General features: G+C 50.9%; 1 protein-coding gene across 2 annotated transcripts in view; it reads left to right on the top strand.

The window, feature by feature from the left end:
* The window catches only part of AK8 (adenylate kinase 8), a 117,419-nt gene that overhangs the window by 60,736 nt on the left and 37,231 nt on the right, over nt 1-19,452 (top strand). For both annotated transcript variants that reach the window (XM_082696132.1, XM_082696133.1), the window contains exon 11: nt 7,700-7,841. In XM_082696132.1, the coding sequence (XP_082552258.1) occupies nt 7,700-7,841 (142 nt within the window). The remainder of the gene's footprint in view (nt 1-7,699; nt 7,842-19,452) is intronic.

Genomic DNA, 19,452 nt, shown 5'->3' with positions numbered 1-19,452 from the left:
GTCCCGAGTGGTGTGGTCGGGGACCGGTAGGACCTGTGTGCGGCCGGGAGCCTCTCACCTGCACCCATGGCTCCCCCATCCCTCCCGGTGCCAAGCGCCCCCACCTGGCAGCGAGATTTTAATAACCTCGAGGTCAATGCGAGAACCACCGTCTTTTACGGAAGATCTTCAGAAAAAAAAAAAAAACCTCACCCTGAAAGCATGTGGTGTGGCCTTATGAAATAATGGGATATTCATATCTTGTACTTTGCTAAATTTAGGGTTGACAGGACCTTCTGGAGAGGTAGCCGTCGGCAGTGGCTTATAGGCAGGGTGAGATGTTAGCTGTCAAGCCCAGAAATCAAGCCTGAGGCGCCTGACTCAGTGGAGAGAGACTTTAGACCGCGCTGGAAATCTCTGAGACAAGGATAAAGGGTAAACGGACAGCATTATCAAGAAGACTTTCCACTTTCAGCAGAACACAGCCAGTGAGATCTGTTCCGAAAAGCTGCATTTTTGCTGAACTGGCTGGTCAGACCTTGTGGGTTTGGGGAAAACGTGTCAATAGCCTTCAGGAAAAGAAAGGCAGCAGCCCGACAAAGGTGATGGGCAGGCGGGGGCCCCAGGAACGGCGCTGGAGGCGGGGTCTGCCCAGCCGGGAGGGCCGCTCAGGTCAAGGCCACGGGGAGGCAGTGTCCAGAGGCGGCTGTGTTCTGTCTCATCCGGTGGCTGTGTTGCCCAGCCCCTGCTGAGGGATGCACCGTGCTCTGTGGAGGAGACTCTTCCGAAAGCTCCTCCGGAGTGAGGGACAGAGGCCACGGGCCTGGTGGCAGGGCGGGTCTGAGCAGTGCTCCCAGATTGCCTGTGCTTCTGGACAGAGTTTCTAGGGAGCCCGTGCAGGACCAGGGGGAGGGAGCCTCTCTCCAGTACCCTGGTCCCCCCAGAGTGAGAGCCACTGATGGGGGCAAGTAGGGCCTTCTGGGGAGATTGCATCCATTGTCCCTTTCAGACAGTCTTTCGCAGGGGCCATTCCAACCTCCTGTAGGAATTTAAATAGTTTTCTTTCGACAAAATCCCACTTTTTATTTTTTTATTTTTATTTATTTATTTATTTATTTTTAAAAGATTTTATTTATTTATTTGTCAGAGAGAGAGAGAGAGAGCGAGCACAGGCAGACAGAATGGCAGGCAGAGGCAGAGGGAGAAGCAGGCTCCCTGCCGAGCAAGGAGCCCGATGTGGGACTCGATCCCAGGACGCTGGGATCATGACCTGAGCTGAAGGCAGCTGCTTAACCAACTGAGCCACCCAGGCGTCCCAATCCCACTTTTTAAATGCACAGAAAGTAGAGAATAGAAATGAAGCTGCAGGAACCCGTCCCAGGCCCGTGAACCCACCCAGGCTTGTGCCACCGTGTTGTGTCTGAACCCCCCACGCCCCCCAACGGGATTTTATTTCATGATATCCTGGGCATCAGCTCCCATTCCCAGGACTGCCTGTTCGATCCCAGGGGGTCGTGCTGTAGCCCAGTGGGAGAGCTGAGAGCTGGCCGCGGTGGTCTCCCCTTGGCTCGGGGCCTGCTCTGGGCTCTGAGGGACCACTCCCTCGCTCCCGTGGTCACCATCCGTTCATTCATTCATTTGTCTGTCCAGAGTGTGTGTTAAGTACCTGCTGTTGCTGGCACAGTGCCTGGCTTTGTTTTTTTTTTTTTTCTTTAAAGATTTTATTTATTTACTTGACAGAGATCACAAGTAGGCAGAGAAAGGGCGGGGGAAGCAGACCTCCCGCTCTGAGCAGAGAGCCCAATGCCGGGCTCGATCCCAGGACCCTGAGATCATGACCTGAGCCGAAGGCAGAGGCTTAACCCACTGAGCCACCCCGGCGCCCCCCTGGCTTTGTTTTTTAAATTTTATTTTGTTTTATTTAAATTCAGTTAATGAACACAGTGTATTATGAGTGTCTGCGGTGGAATTTTGTGATTCCTCGGTTGTGTACAACACTGAGAGCTCATTACCTCCTTAATGACCACCACCCAGTTACCCCATCCCCCCCACCTGTCCCCCAGCAAGCCTCCTTTTATTTCCCAGAAAGCAGCATCTCTTATAGTTTGTCTTCCTCTCTGATTTTGTTGTGTATTATTTTTCCTTCCCTTCCCTGATACTTGTCTGTTTTTGTCTTAAATCTCACATATGAGTGAGATCATATGATAATTTTCTTTCTCTGATTGACTTACTTTGCTTGGCATAATACCTCCTAGTTCCATTCATGCCGTTTGTTGTAAATGGTGAGATATCATTTTTGATGGGTGTGTAATATATATACATATATATATGTGCCTCATTTTCTTTACCCATTCATCTGCTGATGGATGTCTAGGCTCCTCCACAGTCTGGCTATTGTGGACATTGCTGCTGTGAACATTGGGGTGCACGTGCCTCTTCGGGTCACATTTGCATCTTTGAATAACTACCCAGTAGTACAATTGCTGGGTCGTAGGGTGGCTCTATTTTTAACCTTTTGAGGACCCTCCATTGTGTTTTCCAGAGGGGCTGCACCAGCGTGCCTTCCCCCCAGCAGTGTAAGAGCGCTCCCCCTTTCTCCACAGTGGCCTGACTACTGGGGTCCCTGCTCCCAGGGGGGAGGGTGACGGTAGGGACAGAGGCAGCAAACAAATATTCACCAATAAGGAGCGGTTCAAAATTATGGCGAGCCCTTCTGAGAAGTGCTGACTTGAGCGTCTGTGTCTCCCTGGCTCCCGGAGAGAGGGGCTTGGTCGGAGCCGGTGTGGGTGCCTCCGCCTTCTTCCCGGAAACGCTTGCCTTCCCCTCCTTGGAGCTCTCGGCGCTTCCTGAATCTCCCAGCCCTCTGCCTGTCCAGCTGGGGTACCGGCCTGGGTCGCTGCCTCTCTGGGTCTGATGCACAGGGCAGAAGAGGGCCCCCTCCACTCTCCCATGTGTGTGGGGTGTGTGTGTGGGGGGTGGGCATGTGTGTGTGTACACGTGTGTCTGTGTATAATTCTGTTCGACTCCATCATACGCACAGTATGTTGCCTGGCTTTTCCCCCTGGCCTTCTGTGAGAGCCTCTTTCTAAGTTAGTGTGAGTGGAAATGGCTTGGTGAAAGGTGGGTCGCGTCCCGTTGCGTGGACGTGCTGTCCTTTATTCAACCTGCCTGCTGCTGACGGACGTTGTACCTTGTTTCTGATCGTCACCACCGAAAGCGACACTGAGATGAGCACCTTATGCGCCCGCCGCCTCCTGTCTGTGTTGTCGACTCTCGGGTGTGACTTCTCATAAGTGAGATTGCTGGGCCGAAAGGCAGGTACATTTTAACTTTAAAAAAAATTTGTTTTTAAGATTTTAATTAATTATTTATTTATGTAGAGCGAGGATGCAAGGGCGGGGGGGGGAGGCCGAGGGAGAGGGAAGGAGACCAGCTCAAGCAGACTCCATGCTGAGTGAGGAGCCCTACACGGGGCTCAATCTCATGACCCTGAGATGGTGACCTGAGCTGAAATCGGAGTCAGACACCCAACCGACTGAGCCACCCAGGCGCCCCTCCGTTTTAACTTCCAACGCAAATTGGGAAATTCCGTCAGGAACTCTTTGCGCACACCCCCCCCCACCCCGCAAGAAGTCCCCTGGTGCTTCGGTCCCGTCTTCCATCCTTCCCTCCAGTCACGTTTCTCTCCAGCAGAAGCCTCTTGAGCCATGACCGTCTTAGGCCTTGGTTTCTCAGCTTTGACACAAGAATGGTCCAGGCGATGACCTTCCAGGGCCCTCCCTCTGTGACTCCCCAGGCCTCCGGGCCTCATGCGCAGCCCCCCCTTGCCCCGAGAAAGCTGCAGGCTCCAGGGAGGCCTGGAGGGCGGCTTGCTTTCCAGCAGCTCCTGACTATTGGAGAGACAAATGTGGGCCCAGTCCAGCCCTCACCCCCACACAACCGAGGCCTCGATGCCCACGGCTCAGCATGCTCCGTGCCTAGGGGGCCTCCTGCACAGGCCCGCCCATTTCAAGCCTATGGCATTCTCCCAACGTTGGGTCTAAGCTCAGGTGTTGGATTTTTTTTTAATCTGAAAAGTTTGACATTTAAGGGTCACACAATCTTGTCAGAGGTTTCATCCTAGCAGTCTGATGGGAATCTGGATAAACTTTGGGAAGGGACTAAATTATACCCAGCCAGGCCTTCAGGAGACTTCTAGTACATCTGGCATCTTTAAAGAGTCCATCTCCTGATCCCACAATAGCCAGTGAGGCAGGTGTCACAGACGGGGACACTGAGGTTCAGGGAGGTCCCGCTGCTGCCAGCAGAGTCCCCTCAACCACGGGGCACTCAGCTCACACTTGCCCTGAGAGAGGAATCCGGGGACCAAGTGGCGAGCTTTCTGCTGGGTTTTCCCGTATCACACATCCCGCCGTGGCCCCTCGCCTTGCCGCCTGCCCAAAGCACGCCCAGGTACCTTCCCAGTTGGCAGAAGAGACTGCAGGTCAGAGGGTCAGAGCGCATTGGGGCAGGACCGGAACTAGGAGAGGGAAACCACGGCCCCCTCAGCAAAAGATGTTTCCTTTCTAGAAATTTGAAGAGCAGGAGCTGTTAGCTGGTGACTTTGATTCACATCCTCAGCCCGAGCTCTCTGCAGACCTTACGGGGTCCATTTCTGCCCTTAGGAGCCTGCACTGACCACTTAGAAAATTGTACTGTTGATCAGTCACATCTCTGGGACCCAGGGACCCCACACGGGGACTCCGCTGGCTGATACCAAAGAATGAGCTTTTCCATGGGCAACTGTGGCCAAGTGCAGGATGCTGGGATTATCCCCGTATGCTCATTCGGTGATATGAACTGACGGCCAATACCTGATCATCCCCAAGATGGCCTGTGGGGGGCCCAAATCCCCTTCCTTCCCGAACACCCGGCTGGGCCTGTCCACCCTCACTTCCCACAGACTGCTCTGCCCCAGCCACATGGGTCTTGTCTCTGAAGCTTGCCTGTGTCCAGATCATTCCAGCCTCAGGGCCCGGGCCCTGCCATGCTCTCTGCCCAGAACCTCCTCGCTGGGTCTTCACGCAGCTCAGGACCCAGGATTTGGAATCTCAGCCGGATGTGACTTCCTGAGGCTGTCCTAGAGCTGGTCGCACCAGCAGCCTCCCATCATCTGGTGTGTTTTCTTCATAGTACCTAGGACTCCGCACTGGTTTTTGACCCGGGTGTTACTTCTCTCTCTCACTAGAATGTGGGCTTCTGGAGGGGGGCAGGACCCTTGCCCTCTGGCTGGCCGTGTATCACAGTAGTGACCCACATGGGCTCCACACTCGACAGATCACTGGGAAGTCCTTCTTTCTGTATTGGTTTCTTATTTAGATGAAAATATCCGTAAATATTTAGAGGGCAGACCTGGATTGGAAAGCAATATGGCACATTCTTAACCCATTTTTTTTTTAATCTATATTTATTTATCCTGAAACAAGACACAGGGTTTCTGGGTCAGAGAACAGGCCCATTATTTATTCATGCCGTAATCTGAATGCTAGCTCCCCACAGCCCCAATCCTCACGGGGAGACGTGGCGAGAGCCGACATACCCTGTGTGTACAGGAATCTGTAGCACAGGGGACAAGGCCTGAAATTATGACTCTCAGAGCTCATGGAAGGCAGCTGGCCCTAGGTTTACAACTCTGGGAATATAAACAAAGGTTTCGAGACAGGTCCCTAAATCTCTCCAGAGGGCTCTATCTGTAACTGTCAGGGCTTGTTTGAAGTCAGTCATCCCACATCCCAGGAGCCAGCAGTCTGTTCTCAGAACACCCTGACCATAGGGAAACGTGGAGATGTTTGTATTATTTTCCAACATCCGTCTCCTGAACTGGAAAGTCCGGGCCGCGTGCCTGGACGGTTCTGTGCGGTGCTGAGCCTGTGGTGACGGGTCCTCTCGTCCTCTTCTGGCGGATGAGGACTCGGACCCTTGGTTGGAGAGGTTGAGTGACCAGCTGAGGGCATCTCTGGGTGTGGGGCGGGGCGGGGCTGAGACCCTCGTTGTGTGCCCCTCAAGCCTGTGTTATCTCCTGTCCACCTCCTGGCTCTCCCGAGTCTGGGCAAGTTGCTTCTAACATGTTTGATCAGCTGCAGCGAAGCTTTCGAGATGGGAAGTCTCCGTCTGTTGATTCTGCAGCTGCTCCGTGCTTAGTTGTGGGGAAAGGAAGTGACGAGTGATGTTGGGGGCTGGTCTCTTTCCTCATGGAGCCCACTGTCTTTGGGAGAGGCAGACATCACACAAAGTCTTGGCTAGCCACGAGGGTGGCAAGCGAAGCAGAGGTCCGGTACTAAGCCAGGCTGGGTGCAGTCCTCAGGAGCACATTCCACTGGGCCCCCCGAAGGCTCAGTCCAAAGACTTACCCCAGGCCAGGCATGGGGGAGGGGTGTCCTGGTGGGAGGGACTGGGCAGAAGCTGGAGGAGAGTCACCTGGGAGGGAGGCAGGAGTCAGAGACTGCAGGGACTGCTGGCCGTGGGAGGGGTGATTGCTCTCATTCTCCCAGCACCGGGGAGCCACAGCAGGTGCACGCAGGGGAAGAGACAGGAACAGCTGCATCAGCTTTCTGCTCGTGTTAGGTAGCCTGATGTTCTCATTAGAGTAAAAGCGCGTTTCTGCTCGTTCCTCGAGACTGGGGAAGAGGGCTGAAAGAAGGGAGAAGGAACAAATCGAGGGAAATGCGGATTGCGCGGATTGCTCGGATTGCTCCGGATACGGCTCCGCGTCCTGCGGTGATGAGGGAGTGACGTGTGCATCAGGGCCGTGGAGGAAAGCAGCTGTTTCTGCAGCTCTCACCCCTGTGTTCGTGGCTGTGGGCCTGGGGGCATTTCAGAAAGTTTCAGGTGTGTGTGCCAGGGCCACTTGCCCACGCCGGTAGGACTGGCACCGGGGCTCCCGGAGAAGCCGCCAAACACCCTCTCGGCAACTCTGGGAAACCAGCTTGTCGGGACCACATCCATAGCAAACACTGGTAATATTTACCAAGTATTTCTTGAAAAATGAGTGCAAAGTGCAGGAGATGCAGTGCAAATTGCTAAAACGCCGTACATCAGCAACATAGGACATTTAATGAGTCTGAAAGAGAGATGTACATTTCAGAAAAATGTCAGTTGCGGTAATGTAAACAAGACGCATCCCAGGGCCTCATCCTCCACGAGCCTGTGCTGCGGCCTCTGGTTATAAGCAGAGCGGGAACTCTTGAGATGGGACTGTGCACACCGAGGAGGGGAGAACTGGAGGAAGGCGGGAAGCAAGGGTTGCTTATTTGTTGCAAATGAGCGGAGAGCACCGGGCGCCGACACAGTCCCTTTCCAGGGAAGCTAAACCTTCTCCCCGGGGCCTGGTGTGCCGCAAAAGCTGGATCCTGGGGGGATGGGGACTGTCCCCGTGTCGCTGCAAGCCTGGGAACCGCCCTGGCTGCTGATGGGCATGGTGCCTTGTCAAGGCTGGGGAGGGGTCACGGTCACCCCAATGCTTTTCCCGTCTCAGCCACATTCCTTCAATTGCTGGGGCCTAGGAGGGACCTGTGCTCCCACAGCCTCGTCTGCCTAAATCCTAACCTTCACCTTTTCAATCCAGAGTCAAGGGCATTAGGAAACCCAGGAGGCACAGATTGCCCCTGCTCCCTCGGACTCCTGTGGGGTCGGGAGCGGTGCCCGGGATGACAGAGTGACCGCTTGCCCCCTGTCTTCGCAGTCCCCGACAGCATCATCATGAAGGTGCTGAGCCATCGCCTGAGCCAACAGGACAGCGTTCAGAAGGGGTGGGTGCTGCACGGCTTCCCCAAGGACGTGGACCAGGCACACATGCTGAACAGCCTGGGCTTCCAGCCCAACAGGTAAGCTGTCCCCCTCCAAGGGGGCCACAGCCCCGTCCACACCGCCTCCTGGAAGGTCCCTGTGCTGGGCACCCTGACAAGGTTCATCCGAGCTTGTGGCTTACCGGAAGCCCACACGCTCCGCAAGTGCAAGGTCTCTTAGGTGCCGCCACCTCCCCCCACCCACCACATTTGCCCTGTGAACTGGGAGTCAAGCTTCAGTTCGGATCCCGGCTCTCACCTGGCTGGCCGAGAGCTCCCTCGCCCGTGAGCGGCAGTCCGGACGGTCTTGCCTTCCTCAGGGGATGGTGGCGCCAGGCAATCCACAGGTGTTCCTTCTGTTACGTCCACACTTTCCTTTTGTACATGGAAACCTTTGGTGCATCTGATAGTCATTTTCATGTGGGTCTGCAGAATGAGCTGGACACTCTCCCAATGGCCGGCCATGTGCTCCAGACCTGGTGTCCAAGGCTGTTGGATGTTCTGCTCTTCTTCTGCTCCCCTGAACTCGAGAGGACACCATCCTTGGGTCTGTTACGGAGGTACAGGAAGGGGATCCGGAGGAAGACAAGCAAGAGCTATCTAGCCAGGCTCGCTCTGGGCCGGGAGTCGCCGATCACTTGGGTTTGGCAGAGCTTGAGGGGGCGGCTGGGGGCGTGCCCTGCTGGGGCACAGCCTGGGGGAGCGGAGCTGGAATTGGGGTGCCCTGTGCGCTCGGCCCTGGGGAGCATATTTGACTTTTCTCTGGTTGGTCCTAACCTGATGTTGCTGGTTATTAGGTGGCTCCTGGCTATTTGGGGTCAATTGTTGCAGAAACTGTGATTTCATTTAGGAGAGTTTGAAGTTTCCAGGGAGTTGGGATTTCCTTGTTTAGTTCAACTCTCATTATTAGTTTTTTATTTTAGTGCAGAGTATGAGGAACTTGTTGAAGTCCAACCTCTAATTTAAAAAAAAATATTGAACTTTATTCTGTGGATGATTTTTCAATAGGTATTCATAAAGATGTATATTTTATTTTATTTTAATTTTTGGAGAGTGAGAGCACACGCGCCGGTGGGAGGGAGAGAGAGAGGATCTGGAGCAGACCCCGCACTGAGCGGGGAGCCCGACGCAGGGCTTGATCTCACGACCCTGCGATCATGACCTGAGTGGAACTCAGGAGTCCCTCGCTTAATCGACTGCACCACTCAGGCGCCCCTATGCTGTGTTTTTATTCTTGTTCTCTTACTGCTTGCAGTTTTTGCTTTATATGTTTTGGTGCCGGATTATGCAGTTCCTACGTGTTCATTGGGAAAAGCCGTCTTGATGGGAGTGACTTGACAGACGGTTACTCTCCCACGTTCGCTGAGCCTCCCCTCCTCAGTAACAACACTTCACGCGGGTACCCACGAGGTGGGTTCTCTGTTCTGGTCTGTCAAAGCCATATGGGAATGGTGGGGGTCCTGGACACAGATGTGCCAGCACACCGCTGTGTGGTGCTTCCAGAAGACCTGCCCTCAGTGGGCCAGCTGTGCTGGTAGGAGCTCCTCCTGGTTACTTTGCCTTTTTTCTTTATTGTCTTTCCTGAAGTCAGTAATCCCTGAAGATGCCCTTCACCTCTCTCCCACGAAGGGGGATTATTCCCACATCCCCCAATTTTCTTTACTTTGGTTTACTACCTTGTTTTTGTCAAGCTTATCCATCAGTAGCTTCCTGAGAAAGGTTGCCTGGGAGGTAAATTTTCTGAGACTTGGCACGTCTGAACATACTACCTTTACACTTGCTGGGTAGTTTGGTTGGTGAGGAATTAAATATTTTTTAAGATTATTTATTTGAGAGAGCGAGCGAGCGAGCAAGCACAACAGGGTGAGGGGCAGAAGGAGAAGCCCACTTGGCAGGGAGCCCATCGTGAGGCTCGATCCGGGAACATGACCCAACCGGAAGGTAGACACTTAACCAACGGAGCCAGCCAGGCGCCCTGTCGAGGAATTAACCAAAATCACTCTCCGTCCACAATTTTGAATTGCCAGGAAGAAACCTGATGCCAGTCTGGTTCCTGACGTCATCTGTGACCTTTTCCCCTCTCTCTGGAAGTTGGTAGGATCTTCCTTTTGTTCTCAGAGTTCTAAAATTTCACTATAAAATTTCACTCGTTTCTTTGGCTTGGGTCTAATTTGCCCCATTGTACCTGAGGTTAATCTGGGAACCTGTGTCCTTCCATCCGGGGACATTCTCTTCAATTATTTTGTTGATGGATTTCTTTCTTTTTTTTTCTTTTATTCCTCTCCCCTCCCCTGTTCTCTGGAACCTATTGTTTGTGTATTAGAGCTCCTGGACTGGCCCTCTACATTTTTAAAAAGTATCTTTCCTCTCTTTTAGTGTCTGTCTTTGGTTTTTCTTCTGCTCATGTGCGTGGTTGGTTGATTTTGTTTTGCTCTACTTTCTCCGGCTCCTCAACCTTTTCTTCCAGCCCTTCTGTTACATCTCTAATGGCAGCGATGGTGTTTATTTTTATAATATTCAAGAGCTCTTTTTCTGTTCTGTAAATGTTCCTTTTAAAGGTTTTTTTTTTTATTAAAAATATATTTTATTTTTTTAAAAATTTTTTTATAAAGATTTTATTTATTTATTTTACAGAGAGAGATCACAAGTAGGCAGAGAGGCAGTCAGAGAGAGAGAGAAAGGAGGAAGCAGGCTCCCTGCTGAGCAGAGAGCCCAATGCGGGACTCGATCCCAGGACCCTGAGACCATGACCTGAGCTGAAGGCAGCGGCTTAACCCACTGAGCCACCCAGGCGCCCCCTTTTAAAGGTTCTTAATCTTGGGCGCCTGAGTGGCTCAGTTGGTTAAGCAACTGCCCTTGGCTTGGGTCATGATCCTGGAGTCCCGGGATCGAGTCCCGCATCAGGCTCCCAGCTCCATGGGGAGTCTGCTTCTCCCTCTGACCTTCTCTCCTCTCTCTCTCTCTCTCAAATAAATAAAATAAAATAGATATTAAAAAAAAATAAAAGTTTAAAACAAATTTCTTGATCTTGTCTCATGGATTATTCTGGCTCTTGAGAACATCCGTGACAGGCTTGGTTCATGGTCTCCTGCATGGTCTGCTCCTGTTGAGGTTTTGTGTGTTTTGGTTTCATTCTTTCTTCATAGATTCTTTTGTTTGTTGGATTGTTTTTCAAGCATTGGGTTACCCTTGGTGGTTTGATTCTGTGTAAGACTAGGGGACTAAGACGCTAACGGACAGGTGCATGGGTGTCCACAGACTTCATCTTCATGGAAAAGTGATCTCTCGGGGCCATCTGTGTGGAGCCCCCCATCAGATTCCTCTGTCCTGCTCAGATTCTGAGCCTTCTGCAGGAGGGTAGAGAGACATCTTCCCTCCACCCCAGGAAGTTGACAGTTATTTTTATTTAGATTTTAAAAATTAAAAACACGGTGTCAAAATCTAGCAAAAACAATTGATAATAGAAACAAAAAACGTTTCAGACTCAGAAGTCCCGTGAAGTCTTCTCTATCCCTCTTGCCGGCGCAGGGTCCTGGCCCTCCTCGGGACAGCTGCCCCACAGGTGGGTAGAGGTGTTGCATGCCCCATGCCATCTGCATATTTTTTATCTGTTTTCCCTAATTCTGGTACAGATGCAGGCTCTCAGCTGTGTTTGGCACTCCAGCCTGAACAGCCTGATTATACCCCCTCTAGAGATAAAGCTTCCATTTCTGTCCACGTGGAGAAGGGGCATTGGCTCCGCTGGGTGGAGAGAGCAGGGACCTGGGTCTTGATGCCTTCCCAGATGAGTCTCATCCAGTTGGCCTTATCTTAGCTGCCGGCACCAACATCATCCGGGCACCTGGGCCTCTGAAAGGTTTGCTGGTGACCTTTGAGTTTGTTCTCAGCGTTCCCTGCTGCCAACTTGGGCTTTGGCCTTTGCAGGGAGGGCCCTCTGGAGCTGGTTGTCCTGGGTCACCTGCTCTCTGCCCCAGATGTTCCATGGTTGTGTCCCCTTCCTCCGTTCTCTCTGTCCTGTCAGGTAGGCTTCCTCTCCCGTCATTTCGGGGTGGGGCTTCGGGAGGAACCAGGGGTGAGGTTTCCATCCGTCTTTTGGACCTGGAGCTCAGCAGTGGTCACACTCATTTGTCTCACGTTTACTTCCAACTACTTCGCTTCCCTTGATTCTTGTCATCATGTGAACAGAATGATGATTAAGATTTTTTTTTATCCAACCTGCTGTTTTATTCCTTGAATAGTTGAAATTATCCCACTTATTTTTACCTTTATCACTTTATTTTATGCTTTGTTATGGTTTCCTTTGTTTCCCATCTTTTCTTAAAAGTTTATTTATTTATTTTTTAGTAATCTCTCTGCCCGACATGTGGCTTGAGCTTGCGACCCTGGGATCAAGAGTCGCGCGCTCCTTGGACTGAGCCGGCCAGGCGCCCCGTCTTGTCTTTCTGGTTCGTGTTTCCTTTGACTTCTCTTACTGCGATTCTTCTCCTCTGCCCTTCCCAGCGATCTGGGCAGGAGGTGCTCTGGTTCTGGTCCTGTTGGTCTCCGGCACGGTTTGCTTGTTTCACATCCAAGGTTGAACTGTATTTCTCAATTTGCCCATTTTATTTTTTTAAAGATTTTATTTATTTATTTGTTAGAGAGAGAGAGCGCGCACAAGCACAGTCAGACAGAGTGGTAGGCAGAGGCAGAGGGAGAAGCAGGCTCCCCGCCAAGCAAGGAGCCTGACTCGGGACTTGATCCCAGGACCCTGGGATCATGAGCTGAGCCGAAGGCAGCCGCTTAACCAACTGAGCCACCCGGGCGCCCCAATTTGTCCATTTTCAAATGAAACAGAGTATCTTGACTGTCTCACGGAAGAGGAAAGGGAACGTGCTCCCCTGTGTGCTTTCTCTTCACCCCCTGCCCGTCCGCTCTCCGCTGTAGGATGGGCACGTTCTCCGGGTGTTGAATCCCAGCCTATTTGACGCCATTCTTATTTTTAAGATGACTAAGGGTTTCTTTCTAGAAATATAATAATTGTGTTGTTTTTAGCAATAATTACTACACTCGTGAGGTTTTATTTCTGTCTCTTCAACCGGATTCAGATTTCAACACCAGCTGTTTATAGAATTCAACCTCGCCATTTGCCAATTTTGATTCATCTTTCCTTTTTTTTTTTTTTAAAGAATGGGGGAAGGGGCAGAGGGAGAGGGAGAATCTCAAGCAGACTCCGTGCTGAGCAGAGCCTGATGCGGGGCTCGATCTCACGTCCCTGAAATCACCAGGGAGCAGAAATCCGGAGTCGGGCACTTAGCCAACTGAGCCACCAGGCGCCCTGCCTCTTTGCTTCGAAAGGACTGTCTTTGATTCATTTCGGCCAGGCCACACACATGCTCGACTTCCTAACTCCTTGCATATTTGAGAGTGCTTCTCTGTTACCTTTATTTGTAAACAACGTCCCACAAAGTAAAGCACACTTTGACCACATTTCTTGCCATCAGCATCCCGTATCGTTTCCACACCATTCTCTGATGTCTCTGAGGCCGTAAGCAATGGCCGGGGGCGGGAGATGGCTTCTGTCAGGGGTGTGTGCGGCTTCCGTCTGGGTGCCCGTGAGGGCTCTCTCTCCCCTGAAGTTCATTTACGCTCAGCAGGTCCTAGTCTTTTCTCTTTTGATGGCTTTTCTCTGGAATGTTCCTGCAGGATCATAGTATTCTAGTACACATCTTACTATTTTCCTGGTTCACTTGCTTGGTTTTTTCTTCTCCAGGAAACCAATTTTGTGTATGTTGGATAGTTACCCTCTGTTTTCCATAATTGGGACTTTTTTCTTTCTTTTTTTTTTTTTAAAGATTTTATTCATTGGGATGCCTGGGTGGTTCTGTAGATTAAGCCTTTAGCTCAGATCATGATCCCGGAGTCGCAGGATCGAGTCCCACGTTGGGCTCCCTGTTCAGTGGGAAGCCTGCTTCTCCCTCTGCCTGCTGCTCCCCCTGCTTGTGCTCTCTTTCTCTCTCTCTCTGACAAATAAATAAACAAAAGCTTTTTTATTAGGATTTTGTTTATTTATTTGAGAGCGTGAGAGAGCGTTGGTGCATAAGCGCGCAAGCTGGGGGAGGGGGAGAGGGAAAGAGAAAATCTCAAGCAGATTCTACGTCCAGTGCAGATCCAGACTCAGGGCTTGACCCCACAATCCTGAGATCATGACCCGAACCAAAACCAGGAGTCAGACACTCAACCGACGGAGCCCCCCAAGTGCCCCGAAGATTTTTTTCTAATAGCTTTTATCTCTTGTTCTTTTCCTATCCTGCATCATAACTTCAACTAATTTCTATTGCATTACTCTCCTATTACCCCAGCTTTTTATTTCTGTAATGTTTTTACGTTTCCCTTTAATTTACCCCCTTCCCCTGTTAGCGCTCATTCCTTTTCCCTTTAATTTCTTTCATCATTGAGCCTGTTCTCCCTAAATGATGTTGAGTGTGTTGATAAGTTTTTATTGAAAGCATGCCTATGTTTCCTGGAGTAATTTTTCTTCCGAAGGGTATTCATTGCCTTTTTCTTTCTATTCACCCCCGTCTTTTTCACTTCTATGACCCTTTTTCGGCAGCGTCTATCTGTGGGTCCCAAGATGGTTGTATTTTACAAACCATTTGTCTTTGAATAATGGGCCTGTCTTTTGCCTAAGAATAGCATGAGTTGGTGTATTAGTTTTGTTTCTATGGCTGCTGTAATAAATCCCTACAAACCTGGTGGCTTCAACAACACAGATTTATTGTCAACCAGTGCTGTAGGATGAAAATCAATAGTCTGCAGGGCTGTATTCCTTCTGGAGGCTCTGGGGAGAAGCCGTTTCCTCGCCCTCTCCAGCGTCCAGAGGCTGCCCACCGCCCTTGGGCCGTGGATGCCTTATCTCCAAAGCCAGCACCGTTGCACAGGCTGCCCCCTTTCTGCAGTCATATCTCCCTCTGGCCAGAGCTGGGGATACTTCTCAGGTTTTAAGGACCAATGTGATTCAATTGGGCACCCCCCAGGATCTGGGGTAATTTAACCATATCATCGGGGTCTTTACCTGAATCTCATCTGCAGAGTCCCTTTTGCCAGAGAAAGTGACATGGTCCCAGATTCTGGGCTGGCCATCTGGGTGGGGCTGCGTTCTCCGTTCTGCGAGAGCTGAGGCTGGAGAGCGTCCTGCTGGCGCGCTGAGATGTCTGCCTCGTTGTGGAGCACATGGCCCCAGCTTTCTGTCTTACTGCCTATGTTGCCAGCAAATTTCCAGGGACCGCAGGGCCGGAAGGCTGTTTCCAGCCTCCATTTTCTGGCACCTGTCAGCGGGCTAGCTTCTGTGTAAGCCCATCATCTACCTGAAGATGAAAGACTCTGGGAAAATGCGGCACAGTCACTGAAAGGAATCCTGGGGCGGGTCACTGACTGTTGGAGGAGAGAATCCAGGACTCGGTTTCTTTGAGCCCTGAGGGAGAAAACGACAGTTTATTTACTGACCCTCCAGACGGTGCCAGGACCGCAACAGGCAGGGGAGGGCGCGGTGTGAATGCATGGGGAAGAATATTCAAGAACCTCTTTGATTTAGGGCAGGCTTGCAAGTAAATATTTCTCCACTCACCATGGAATAAAATCAGTTTCTAAAGACTTGGTAAACAATGCCAATTTAATTTATTTGACCCCGGGGCAGAGGACAAGCAGGGAAAAAAAGATGTTTACAACCTAGAGTCGATCTTGCACACGTTTTAATCACCTTTCCGTATTTCCCTCTCATCCGGACGGCGTGTTCTCTCCTCCTCAATCCCGACTATCCCATCCCCCAACCTTAGCTTTCAATTAACATTTTTTATGATTAATTCAGAAGGTAATTTTAGCCATAAACCTTCAAGTCCAGATACAGGCTAAGAAAGCAAGAAATATTCTAAAATGAGCCCACCTGGCACCGGGATGAATATGGAGACTGTAATTCTGGTTCAGCCGTAATGCCAATTATAAAGCGCTCTAGCTGTGGTGTTGCTGTTTTTGACACCAGGAGGAAATCTTGACAGAATTATAGCCTAGAAATCAATCTGGGAATACGATACAGAAATCTATAATTCAGATTTGAAAACAATCTACAAAGCCTCTTTTTTTTTTTTTTAGGAGGGTTCGATGAAATTAGATTAAAATAAATTTACATATATATCAATTTTATTATTAAAATATATTCATGCTAGTAAATAGAGTTATTGGAGAAGGAGAAGCCGCTCTGGGTTGGGCACAGAAATAGACCTCGCCGGCTTATCAGAAAACAAAGTTATTGTCTCCTTGTCAAATATAAATCTCTTCTCAGAGCTAATAAATAGATAGTGTTCAGATGCAATGTTTTGTTTGACTCCTACCTCATAAACCTGCGGCACATAATACTAAATTCTATCCCGCCGAGCGGTATCAATCTCTGCATTCCAACCTCACAGCGTGAGGGAAGCCGACCAAGTAATTGATGTGTTGCAAAGAAGGAGAAAAAGTTATTTGAGAACCAATAAAATGGGCTATAAAGTTTGTTAAAACGTAATAATAGTAAAAAAAAAAAGGGGGGGGTGCGCGGAGAAGAAGAAGAAAAAGAAAGAAACAAAGAAAGAACTACCCCCGGCTGTAGCCAGAAACCTGCCCTCTGCCTAGTTGTAAAATAATTCATTTCATGCTGCAAGTTTGGAGCACGGCCGTTCCCTTTAAAATTAATGTTTACTATGGAGAGGGAGTATAGGATTCTGATTGATGTTGGGAAGTTTGCGGTGTATCAGACAGGCTGGGGGGTTCTGCACCCTCCTTCCCCTCAGTGCCGCAGGGAGGGGCAGGGCTAGCTGTGGCCTTGACCGCCTCCACCCCTGCACGGTGGCCGGGCGGCCAAGGTCCCCATCCTGTCCGTTCCGGCTGAGGGCACCACCTGCCAGAGGTCAGAGCTGCCGTCACATGTCTGGCAAATCCTTGGGGAAGAGGGCAAAGGGGGGGCTGGGGCTCAGCCTGTCTCTTTCTCTATCTCAGGGGACTAACTTTGGGGACTAGAAAGAGATCACCCCAGGGCCAGGTTTCAGATTATCTCCTTCGTGTCTGAGCTCATTTGTGCAAATTGGAAACTGCTCCGTGGGTTCCTTTGAGAGTGTGGTGCTTTGGGATTTTTAGTCACTGTTACGTTTTAAACTAGATGGTTATAGTGCCCTATGTCCAGAGGAGCACAGAGGAGTTTTGGTTGTCCCTGGGAAGGCAGAGGCTCGGCTCCCCAACTTGCCTTTGACTTCCAGTTGGTGCTGGCTGTGTTGTTGGCTTTTGCTAAACACACAGCCCTTTCCTCCGGGGAGCAGGCTGGCAAACACCAGCGCCGTGCCGTAGGAGCTGCAAATCCCACACCCGAGTGCAGCTTCTGGAAGCTTGTCAGATTTCTGGGGGCCAGGCGCTTGAAGGCAGCCCTGGGGGCTGGGGTCGGGACAGCTCTGCTCGGTGGCCAGGCCGGCCCCGGGCCGCTGCTCGTGCTGCCAGGAGTTCCCTTCTTTTCTCCTCTCGTGGGTCTCCTGCCCCCTGGTCTTGAGTTGACATCCTGATCTTGACAAGAATGATCATGCTCTCTGAGTCCCAATTACCTGCTTGCTTTATATGTCACTTCATTCGTTCAGTGGCCCCACAAAGTCTTAGTCAGTAAAAGGCCCTTGGCTTGGAGAAGCAGGACCACATGGACGAGACCAGGCTTGAACCAGCTCTTTGCTCTGAGCTGTTACTTTGTATCCTTTCTGCAAGGCAGCTGGCATTTCTCCCAGCTGCCTAGCTTGAAAACGCTAGATTGCTCAGTTTTCCTACCTTCCAAATGGGTCAATAAACTATTCTTTCAGCCTTCCAGCAGTGCGGTCCTAGACAGTAAATGGACTGTGTCTGTGTGATTTGTAACTGGAAAGGGCTGTTTGGGTACAGGAAGCCAGTGTGAGTTGGCTTGGTCTATGGTCCCCAACAGCTTCTCTGGGCTTGGAGGGGTGCGGCAAACTCTCATTCAAAATGTAGGGCCTATTTCCCCTTCCATTTTCACACACCCACACACACCCCGAATGGGTATGTTGTAGATTCGTCTACACGGTCAGAGGCGTGAAAAACATGTACGGTAGACATTCATGTGATTTTGAATTCCTGCTCCATAAAAAGAAACCAAAATGGCAAATACACTCAGAAGGGATGGTCTTCTGGGAGTAGTTGCTGTGTCTACTCATTCTGGGTCGGTACATATAACTTACTGATACCTAAAAATGTTTTTCCTCCAATAACAATCTGTTTGCTTTTCTTCCCCATGGAAGACCTTTTAAAGACTCAGGGTGGGCTGAACTCGGGGAAGGTGAGTCCTCAGTCAGCCGGTGGCACATGGGATAGGAGAACAACCCAGAAATAGACCCAGACACAGTCTCCCTTTTGTTCAGAAGACCCTGGTGGGCCAGGCAAGGTGGAAAATCACAGCCGGGGCCTTTAATGGTTTTGATACATTGTTCCGCCGAATGCTGGTTTGCTTTCTCGGTTTTGATGACGTTAAATTTTAGAGAATGAAATAAGATGGAATCAGATGGCACCGTGAAGGCAAAACCGGAACAGGCATGTTGTTTCTCGGCCAGCTCTCTTAATTTGATTGCAAAGCTTGTTCTTTTGAGTTCCGTGTGACACTCTGTGCTCGGGGACAGCACGAGGAAACCCTCGGATAATGGCTTTGCCTTTCCTAGGGTGTTCGGAAGTGAGTAGGATGCTACGATCTCTTGCGGGGGCAGCAGTAGGACCCGAAAACAATTAAAATGCGAGATAGAGGGAATTTCTTGCCTTCCTCCGCGCTCTCTCTCTTATTATCACTCGGTCCTCGCAGGAAGCTCTCATATCCGTGCAGCTGATCCTTACGTGGATTAGGGATAATAAACAGCCCATTAATGGAGGCCTGAACCAGGAAATGGAGTTGGAATCAGCGGCACCATTCAGCGGCTGACTGAGGTTAATAACTCCATTACTCCAGCTCTGTGCCGAGCCGCGCGACGAGCCGCGTGTTAGCCTTATCTTACTCCTCATTAATTGAGCTAATAGAACCTGAGTGACCCTGCCTTGCCGCCGCAGTCGGAGAGTTTACCAGACATGGGCTGGAATACATATCATTCCCCGTGTGCTCTGCGGGCACCTTTGTTTTTGGAAGAGAGAGCTCTCTTAAAGGCCGGCTGGCCACCAGACCTGTCCTAGCGGCAGAAGCGCTGCCAGGCTGTCCGCACCGGGGTCCCGGTCCCGCTGACTTCATTCCACGGGGCGCGGCGCAGCCAGGACCCGCCCCTCAGGCAGAGGCTGCTTGAGTTTAGGGCTTAAGCTTCAAGCCCCACAGCTTTGGAGGAAGTGGTGATGGTTTCAGCAGGGTGTCTGGGGTCAAGGGCAGAAATGGAAGTATGGCACGTGTGGGTGGGAGTGGGGGTGGACCCCAGCCTTCCCTCCCTGGCTGTCCTCTGTCCTGCAGCACTGGGCAGCTGCCTTCTCTGTGGCTGTCCTGCCTGGCCCCGAAGGTGCATTGTTCCGACCACCCTGCTCTCTGGCTCGAGGGACAGTGGTCAAGGGCACTGCTTGACCTTTCTGAGCCTCAGTGTACTTCGCAACCAAATGGTATACGAAGCCTCCACTCTGACCTCACCCT

This window comes from Mustela nivalis (assembly GCF_964662115.1).
Source record: "Mustela nivalis genome assembly, chromosome: 13".
Taxonomy (NCBI): Eukaryota; Metazoa; Chordata; class Mammalia; order Carnivora; family Mustelidae; genus Mustela; species Mustela nivalis.
This window is presented reverse-complemented; position numbering and strand designations above follow the sequence as displayed.